Here is a 10,455-nt window from a genome sequence, read left to right as displayed (position 1 = left end):
TCCACCGAGAGGAAACGGATTCACGCTCAAAAGTTGTTCGATGAAATGCCGCGTTGAAAGACAGACGTGAAGAAGGTGACCACCTAGTCATTGACAAGTGGGGCTCATATCTTATTTGCCACATCAGCCGGTCAAAAAATTTGGTCTTCGCCACGTCATTCCAACAGGTGGGGCTATCTTTGTTAGTTTCGTTGTTTTTGCGAGCTTATCATATAATCAGTGTTCTTTGTTATAGATTAGAGCAGAGTTGGTGGTTTCTTATGTCCTGATACAAATGTGATATCAAGTTGTTGCTCTAGTCTTAAATGTGGTGGTTTTGCGTGAATAAGAGTGGTCTTCTCTTGATGTTTTTCCCCACCAACCAGTGACGACCATGATCATGCTAATTAACGTGATATGATATTGCCATGTCCATCCACTCGCCTAAGAGCGACAAAGCGGTGGCGGCCATTATCATGCTAATTAACATAGTACGTGATATGATATTGTGCTAATTAACATATATACTACGCGGTATGATATTGCCATGTCCATCCACTCACCTACCGGCTTTCATTAGTGCATGCTGACTCAATCGAACATTGCTATACAGACGACAAAATTCAGATGACTGTTGAACGACAGTGATGATCGGGCCGCACATATGCATGTCCACAGCGGAGCAACGGCCGCTGGATTTGTAGTCGTCCACACGTCATTGTCCACGTTTTGTCGTCTGTGGAGCAGTTTTTCAGACTCAATAACATTGTTCTTTTGCATGGATTTAATATAATGGGCTACGGTCTAGCAGCTCGGGAACCAAGCCGAGCTCTACGGCACCTTCCTCCTCCATCAGCGTCCTCCGCTATGCAACCTAACCCAGCAGCTCGATTTCCTATTCAGTTTTGTTAAAGTACATCTAGATGTGCCATAACTATTGTACATCTAAGTCCAGTGTCATTGATGTAGATGAATAGATCGACAGTTTTTCGCAAAAAAAAAAGTCCAGTGCCATTGATCTTACAGGGAGGTTCGTGTGGGTATTTTCTTTTTCTTTTTTTCTTTTTATGATTGATTCAGTAACTTAGACGTGCAATAACTAAAGCACATCCAGATGTGCTCTAGACATTCCCACATTTTCTATTCTTCTGCCAGCCATACAGAAGATGGTAGTTGGCTATATTACTAAGCTGATGGACGCCGAGCTTCTCCCACGCAAATCATGGAGATGGAGGGGTGGTTGCCCTTCAGTTTGATAGCACTATCCACGCTACTGGCCCTTTGGTTTTTCAAGCTCTCCGGTGGTAAGAAGCAGCCACTGCCTCCAGGGCCATGGAGACTCCCCATCATCGGCAGCCTCCACCACGTCGTCAGCATCCTCCCGCACCGCACCATGACACAGCTGTGTCGTCGGCATGGACCGATAATGTACCTGCAGCTTGGTGAGATCCCCACCATGGTGGTCTCCAGCAAGGAGGCGGTGGGACAGATGATGAAGGCCGGCGACCTCCAGTTCGCGAACCGGCGGACCACCGGGATGCAGGACATCGTCGGCTTTGGTGGCAAGGGCGTCACCTTCGCCCCCTACGGCGACCACTGGCGCCACATGCGCAAGGTGTGCGTCACGGAGCTCCTCAGTTCCAAGCAGGTGAGGCGCATGGAGAGCGTCCGGGCCGAGGAGATGGGCAGCCTCCTCTGCTCCATGACAGCGTCAGCTGGCGCCACCCTCAACGTCAGCCAGAAGGTGGCGGTGCTGAGCAATGACGTCGTGGCACGGGCGATCTTCGGCGGCAAGTTCAGCCAGCAGGAGGATTTCATCCATGCATCCAACAGGATCATGGACCTGCTGGGAGGCTTCTTCCTCATCGACCTCTTCCCATCCTCGAGGCTCGTGCGGTGGTTGAGCAGCGAGGAGCGCCGCGTTAAGAGCAGCCGCGATGTCATGCAACGCATCATCACCGACGTTATCGACGAGCGCAAGGCTGCGAGAGCTGCTAGTAACGGCAGCACCTACGATGAGGGGCTGCTAGACGTGTTGCTCACACGGCAGGAGGAGGACACGCTGGAATCCCCTCTAACCACAGAGATGATAACCACCGTCTTGTTTGTGAGTATATATTTTACTTTCTATTGCCATCTCATGATAACAGTACTATACCTAACATGCATGTGCTTGCTTAGGACTTAAGACACATCTTAATTAAGAAATCTGTACGTCTGGGCAGAATCATGCATCTGATGTAGTTAGCATCCATGCTAGGTCCCTCACAAAACAAATATATACTCATGGTTGAACTTTGTGTCTAGATAATTGTGGTCGGATGTCATTGCTAAAATATAAATCAGTTAATATATGTATGGCACACAATTTTTGTACTCTACTCACCTTGTCAAGGTGCTCTTCCACTTCATAAAGTAGAAGTAATTGACCTTTTGTATGTGTGTGAAATCCTACAATTCTCGGTCAATCATTATAAATATCTGCAAACTATTAAAACTTTAATATCCACTACATAACTAATACTTCCTCCGATACATAACAATCATCCACTGATTTATTGCAAACTTGTCCTAAATCAGAGAGACTTATTATGAAACGGAGGGAGTAGCATTTCTTGAAAATAATAATGATTGAGATATATTCAATCCAGGACATGTTTGGAGCTGCTACTGATTCCACTTCAACCACTTTAGAGTGGGCTATGTCGGAACTCGTCAATCATCGAGAAGTTATGGCCAAGGCACAATTGGAGGTCCGTGAGGTACTAGGTCCAGATCGAGCTATCATTGCCAGTAGCGACCTTGCAGAACTCCACTACATGCGGATGGTCATCAAGGAAACTTTTAGATTGCATCCACCTGCTCCTCTACTTAACCGCACAAATGAAGAGGACTGCAAAATTATGGGTCATGACATGCTTAAAGGTACGAATATATACATCAATGTCTTGGCAATTTCCCAGGATCCTCAATACTGGGACAATCCCGAAGAGTTTAATCCAGAGAGGTTTGAGAATAGTAACATGGATTATAACGGGACATGCTTCGAATTCACTCCTTTCGGGTTCGGGCGACGCCTTTGTCCTGGGATAACATTCGCCTCATCAATTTTTGAGATGGCATTGGCAAACTTTCTCTATCACTTTGACTGGATGCTTCCTGGCGGGGCCATCTCGGAGTCGGTGGACATGTCCGAGAAATTTGGGTTAATTGTACGCAGAAGTTCTGACCTGCACCTCAGAGCTATTCCACACCTATGCTCCAAAGCTATGGAGATTTAAATCCACCATCCTGTGCTCCAGGAGGTCCATTACGTGTGGCTTTTTTACCTTTATGCCAACATTGGAATACGAGAATTTCATGGAAAAATTGTTGGACCACACTATTTTTCATGTTACTATGGGCTAAGACTACGTGATCCAATTATTTGTGATATATGATCATGTGTCTATTTGTAATGTTCCGACTGAATAAATGCCATGCAAATCGTCTGTTAAGTACTAAAACTACCCGTACAACGCATGCCAATTTTTGTTTTGACTATATACTCTAAATTGTACACTATCGCCTATCGATGAGAACATGTGTTCATTTTTTCGGCAATACTACATGTGTAGTATGTGATATCGAACCTGTGATGTGCACACGTGTTTGAAAATTGTTAAATTTTATTTGCTCTCCCCTCGTTTGAATCAAGAAGACCCACACAACCCACTACAAATTCAAGCACAACTATTACGGAACTTGAAAAAACCAGTAGGACATAACGAATCAACAAGTAATAAAAAAATACATACCAAAAAGTCAAAAAAGTTGCTTGCAACTTACACAGCTAATGTCTCAATCGGACGACAGTTCCCCGGACGATTTCAATCACTTGTAAAGATCAGAAAATCGCACATGATTGACATTTCCATCGCAATCAGTGGGCGATGGGGTAGTCAATTACACAAGATTGCTAAACCGTGTGCGATAGGTCTCTCTTTGGACACGGAAGTTGTAACAGAATCGTGTGGGATGACCTATCAATCAAACATGGTTTCACTATTCCACATGTGTGTGCTTGGGTGTAGTCGCGCATGCTCCGACGAAGTTGGTCGTTCTGACAGGTGTATTATGGCAAATGTTTAGTTTGAACTGAATCGTGTGTGTTTAGAAAACCATTGTGCACGTTTGGAATTTGCAGGACCATGCCTTTAGCCTTTGCACCAGCTACAACCCATGCATATATCAAGAACACGCATCATCCGGTAGCAAATCTCAATTGTATTTCATTTACTTCACATTTCGTGCACCAAGTACTGCGGCCCGTATTCGGATTGGAATATGCGCGCTATTATGGGCTATATGGAACTGCAGGAATGATATGATTTTTAATAGACAACACACTTTAACTTTTTTGCAGGTTATCTTCAGGGCTACGGCTTGGATCCGTACGTGGTCCTTACTCACTCCTATGGACTCCAGGGAGCCTTTGGTTACTGGGTGCAACCAATGGGAGATGGTAGCTCGGGTTATCTTCAACCGGTTCGGATGGCGCTCGCATAACAGGATAGGAGTCTAGAGAGCTTATCCTGACTCGGTTCGCTTGTATTTTTCCTTTTTTGGATTTTCTTGGCTGCTCCGTTTTGTGAGCTGTAAGACTTGTTCGACGATATTGGTTTGTTAATAAGATGGCCGCATGCATCATCATGATGCAGAGGCCGGGGGTACGCCTCCATTTCAAAAAAACAAAAAAAAAGTACTCATACATTACAAAGTTATCAATCGCTAGCTATATAAATGTGAAAGATACACAAAAGAAGGAAAATAGTCACGTGCCCACGCCTCCTTTGATCTTCTCCTTGCGCGGCAGAAACAGGAATAACGGCCATCTCTTGATCATTTCAGTGCTGCGTCGATGTTCATCTTACTGTTGTCTTCCGTGTACAAATTTTTGGACTATATTATTTGATCATTTCAGTATATGAAAAAAAAGAATATACACAGACTAAAATCGACGTGTAGCAACGCACGGGCAGTGTTTGCTAGTATAAGCAAATTTGAACTTTAACTTTGGTTCCAGACATCCAACCAACCAATACATAGAGGCTCATCAAGCATGCTATACTGCTAGTACGGAAGGATTCCCAAGGACCTTCCATAGTGGACGAAGTCGTCGTATATCTCGTCCAACGCCTTGTACCTGAACTCGAACCCTTCCCCGACGAGCTTCGCCGACGAAATGCAGACTCTCAGCTTCTCGGGTTGACCACCGAACCTGAAAACAAACATACACGCTATTCAGGATCAAGAGCATCGGAACTTGCCGTGTTTCAATAGATGTTGGCACACACCTGTCGGTATTGACGTTGTACTGCGGGTACTTGGCGGCCAGGAAGGAGGCTAGCTCCGCGAGGGTGGGGTCGAGGCCAGGGCAGCTGCAGATATATCTTCCTGACGCACCCTCCTCTTCGGCTACGAAGATCTTTGCGCGGCAGAGGTCGTGGACATGGACCATCGGGATTGCGACGGACTCCTTCTCGATGAGTTCTAGGTAGCGGATCTTCTCGCCGTCACCTATAATCATTCACCACACACGTTCACGCTCATAGGTCGATTGTTCAATGAATTAGTCTCTAATGGCCCTTTTTAATTATCGTTGCATCTTGACATGGTATCAGGCTCAGTGGCTCACCAGTTAGCAAAGAGAGGACAAGGGGGACGGTGGTGTGGACAATCGTAGCCGGCGCCTTGCCAACTGTGACGGCGGGGCACACCGTAACAAGGCTGATGCCGCTGTCCTGCGCGAAAGTCCACGCCGCCTTTTCCATAAGCACCTTCGAGACATTGTAGGCCTGCGATATGGCACGCAAGCATGTCATCACACTGACATTACTACCCGCCCTAAAATTAAAAGGGTATGACTAGATTTTAGTCAAATGAGACTTAACGAAGTCTGGGTGAAGTGATAAAACATATAGAAAAGAAGAAAGAAAAAATCTAAAGAAAAATTTACACAGACCTCTATGTAAGATCTAACGAATACAGCATCGACTTCCGTAAGTTTTAGTCGAGTGAGATTTAGCAATCCCGAAATTAAAAGGGAACGTAAGTACTAAAAAATGTGCATGCCTACCCAGCCGCCGACATTGGTCACTCTGAGGTACTCGACGTCGCTCCAGGACTCCTCGTCGAGGACATGGCTGTCTCCTAGTAGCAGAGGCCGGCCAACGACAGCCGCCACTGACGATGTCAGGATCACACGCTTCACCGTCCCCGCCCTCACGCACGACCTCATTACGTTAAGGGTTCCACTAACGGCCAGCTCGATCACTTCTTTCTGCCATGAGATATAACCAACTAAAAACAGTTCATCGGAGATATAACCAACCAAAACTGACCATAGTACAGAGTGTTTGGTCAGGCTCTACCTCAGGGTTCTCCACATTGAGGTTCATCGGAGCCGTGACGAGGAAGGCATAGTCGCAGCCGGCCACGGCCTCATCGAAGCTTCCCTCGTCCTCCAGGTCGGCGCGGAAGACCTCCAAGGGACCCAGCGCTTGCAAGTCCTTGAGATGGGGGTGATTCTCCATGTCATCTGAGATCCAAAAAACAAATAACAGTGCCTGTCAGCTCACACAGAGTTCATCACATTCACATCACAACAGACAGTCGTCCGAATAGAGAGCGGTCGAGGATCTAACCAGACTTTCTGACTGTCGTCTTGACGGTGTACCCTTCTGCAGAAGCATCTTCACGAGGGCCGAGGCGATGTACCCGTCCCCTCCGGTGACGCACGCCGTCTTCCTTCTCATTGCTGCTGGAATTTAGTCTATTTTGGGACAGCCCAATAACTATTTCATAATCTAGTAAAGTGGCCCGCTCGATGCGCGGGCTAGATTTTGAAGAATTTTATCATAAGATCATATTGTTTGATTTGGCTAAAGAAAAAATGGAACCGAATATGATGATTTTATTGCGCGAGTTGAATCTTTTTATTGTTTATGATGTCTATGACAGAATTTCTGATATGTAGTATTTCCATACACATTTATCAAAATTATTATTGTTACTATTACTTATTGTTATTGTTATTATTATTATTATTACAAAGCAATCTAAAAGTCAACCATTCCAAAAGAACTAATTTAATGCAAGTATAGCATCTGAAGTCCTAATATACTAATCATTTTTTATTTAATTTTATTGTATCCTTTCATTTTTCAAAATGTATTTGTATTATGAATCTAGAATTTTTGTTGAATACAAATATGGAAAAATCACTACATTATTGATCCTTAAATTACGCAACAGAAATTTATATGTTAACTGTCTTTATCATCAACTGATTTGAACTCTATCATATGTTAAAATAAAGGATATTTCTAGTATTAATCGACCAAGCAAAGTGCTTTTGATCTCCTAGCTTGTGTTTTTCAATACTGTCACGTCTTTTTGTTTATGTCCAGATAATATTCACCTATTATATTTCACAATTGAGGTTCCTATATGAAGTCAAAGTATACATGTTTTCTAATCATTTGTATTCATCTTTTAAATTTAAATAAATAATGTACTTTTATTATGTCTTACTAAATACATGAAAATAACTCATGACGAATTTATTTGGGTTAACAACTCTAGGAATATATAATTTTCTAAGTAACCATAGTGAAAGATAACCCTAATTAATGCCATATTAGTTGCTCACTCATTTCATTATCTGAATATATAGGAGAAGAAAGTGACATTGGTCCGTACTTAGTCCATATGACAATGGTATTTCATGCCACAGTTGAATAGTACAATAAGTATTCATGTTGCTAGAGTCATCCTTAAATTGGATCATTGTTCTTCAATGCTACAATAATTTGTAATGTTTCCACGGGACATCCCGACTTTGATAAATTCCTGCTCAAGTAAAATAAACTTAGTAAAAGTTAGCACGTGACATGTCATAATTCTACAAGGTGATCTCCAAATCTGGTAAATGACCTTCACCCCTATAATAGCACTTCAAGTGAATCTTAAATTTGATTACTCCATGCTCAAGTAAAATGAACTTAGATTGAGATGTTGTGTAACAGTTTGTATTATAACAATAATTTTGATCAATGCTCTTGAATGCCATGATAACTCTTTATTTTCATTTTGAAGATCACAAATTTCATATGTCCATGCATACGTAAAGTCAATGTGCCCATTTTTGAGAAATAAGAATGGGAGTGGCTCTAGCTGTGCATAACACATTCCAATTAAGAATATGAGAATATTTCTTCATGTGGTTTGGTGTGATTCCAAATTTTGTCACCATTCCTAAGTGCTACAATTATACTGCATATCAGTTCAAATTTCACAACTGCAAGCTCAACAAAACCTTAGAAGGCCCCACATGTTGTTCGATACTACAGTCATTCCTTTCGCCACTGTGTGTGAACACGAACTTGATGAATCCATGCTTAAGCAAATTGAACATACAATTGAGACGGCAGGTGATAATATGGCTGACATCTCTTGCAAGCCACTCATTGCACATGCAAATTGGTGATACGAACATTTTGTGAGCTTGCATTCTGCTTCCGTGTACTGTTGTATCTAGGGAGACAGGCAGTAATAACAATACATGCGATTGCCACTATTATCTTGTTAATTTTTTAATTTGCATAAATGGCAATTGCAATTTACTATTCCTACATGCTAAAACCTAAGCATTATAGTTCTTTATCAGTATATGCTTAAAAGTAAGAAGAACTGCATATGTCCAAATAAAAAGCATTTTCACAGTATAATTCAACTTATGGCATTCATTTTTGTGGTTGCAGTGTTAAATATCTGATTTTGCAAAGTACATAACATCTATAAACAGTCCTATTGCATCTTCTCCTAGTCAAAAAGCTTAGTAGATTTATACTAACGAAAGAACAACTTATAGGAAGATGTTTGTCACGATGAATGAATCTGTGGGGACTCTGCGTTGAGGTGGTTAAAGAGCAAGGTATTTCAAGATGCTCTAGACATGAACATTCTCCTCTTGTTCTTTTTAAGCATTGGCCTAAATACTGGGTATAGCTGGTAACCTACAAAATATGTCAATGCACATTTAACAACCTTACTTATGGTGGTTAAGAAACAAATATAAGAAATAGAACTTTAAGAATTATATGGATGGATATTCTTGAAAAATATTTTATGGTGTCACCATTTCATTCACGTGTGAGCATGAGACCTAATGAACATGGCATTCTTTCAGCGTGAACAAATTTCAAGTTATAACACCACAATATGAGTTCGATTGAATATCAACTCATTCGTGCAAAAAAAGGATATGTACGTACAAAATTAATGAAGTAAGTTCAGTACAAATTAATATGTTACCCAAGATTTTGAGGTACCCAGATTTTGAAGGGGTGTTAAATTTTTGTAATGTTAACTTGACAATTGATGAGAAACACAATTGGGATAGAAGACCCTAAAGCTGAGAAAACAGAACTTCGTTGAACAAACATTTACCGGCTAAGAACTTAAAATGTATCATGGGAACACAAAATGTATCGTGCCTTTACTGTTAAAAACTATATATAGCAGTTTTTTTTATATTTATAATTGGAAATCAAACTAATTTTCTATAAAGCATACTAATTAGTTAGATATTCAAGGTTACATTGATCACACTAATTACCATCATCTAGCCTTGGCTCATGTCCTATGCACTACAAGCAAAGGATTCAAAACTACGTTTTGCTAAAATGTACAATAGCACTACTTCAAGGAGATCATGGTTGCATCTCCATAAGGAATTCATCAAAGGTAGGTAGCAAAGTCCTAGCTAGCTTAGCTTAGGATAACACCACGTAATCTAATTCTAAACTGCTTCATATATGCCATCTAATTGTATGGATCAAATATACGAACTTGAAGCTCAGGTTTAGATGTTAAATTCATAATATCCTTTCCACATTCATGGTGACCGATTATGCAGTAGTCTACATGTGGTGTATAGCATAGAGACACCGCATCAGCCAAATCATAGCACTTGAGGTGCCTCTTCTAGTAGACGGTCAGAGCATGTATGTAATAATTCTTCTTTGTATAACATTATCTATACCTCCAAACGTCGCACCGAACATGTTCATCTTGAGAGTCAAGACCTATGGCAGCGCAGGGTTGTCTTTGGCCAGCACCTTCGTGATGGACTTGCCGGCGACCATAGTGCAACCAACTACCGGTCCCAAGAAGCCTCGACATAGCCAATAATGTACTACTCTACTTTGCTCCGACGCCATGTGGCCCAGTTGTTTCCCCAAGAATGTCACTGTCAACAAAGGAACGGCGGTCACCAGATTGAGAGGAAGTGAGATGGAAAGATGCACTCAAGTAGGAAGCTGTTTAGGACAATGTATCTGAATATGTTTTTTTCTCTCTTTTGTATTAAGGACGTGGGAGTAAGTATGGTGCTTGTTCTTTTTTGCTTTGAAGGGACGTGTACATGCTTTT

The 10,455-nt window shown here is 41.9% G+C and overlaps 1 protein-coding gene and 1 pseudogene across 1 annotated transcript; one reads left to right on the top strand and one right to left on the bottom strand.

The window, feature by feature from the left end:
• Positions 1-1,170: 1,170 nt before the first annotated feature.
• LOC119366495 (zealexin A1 synthase-like) lies at positions 1,171-3,485 on the top strand. The gene is made up of 2 exons (XM_037632239.1): positions 1,171-2,086; positions 2,631-3,485. Exons 1-2 carry the CDS (start codon positions 1,202-1,204, stop codon positions 3,258-3,260), a joined length of 1,515 nt encoding a protein of 504 aa, XP_037488136.1. The 5' UTR covers positions 1,171-1,201; the 3' UTR covers positions 3,261-3,485.
• Positions 3,486-4,769: 1,284 nt separating this feature from the next.
• On the bottom strand, positions 4,770-6,788 carry LOC119361520 (annotated as a pseudogene).
• Between the last annotated feature and the right edge of the window lie 3,667 nt (positions 6,789-10,455).

This window comes from Triticum dicoccoides, chromosome 2B (assembly GCF_002162155.2).
Source record: "Triticum dicoccoides isolate Atlit2015 ecotype Zavitan chromosome 2B, WEW_v2.0, whole genome shotgun sequence".
Lineage (NCBI taxonomy): Eukaryota > Viridiplantae > Streptophyta > Magnoliopsida > Poales > Poaceae > Triticum > Triticum dicoccoides.
Note: the sequence above shows the minus strand (reverse complement) of the source record. Positions and strands in the feature narration are given on the sequence as shown.

What these genes read in the sequence shown, in the direction of transcription:
- LOC119366495 (XM_037632239.1), top strand. Translation starts at nt 1,202, where the DNA reads ATGGAGATGGAGGGGTGGTTGCCCTTCAGTTTGATAGCACTATCCACG. An exon ending in TGATAACCACCGTCTTGTTT is followed by an intron (nt 2,087 to 2,630) that starts GTGAGTATATAT and finishes TATTCAATCCAG; the next exon opens with GACATGTTTGGAGCTGCTAC.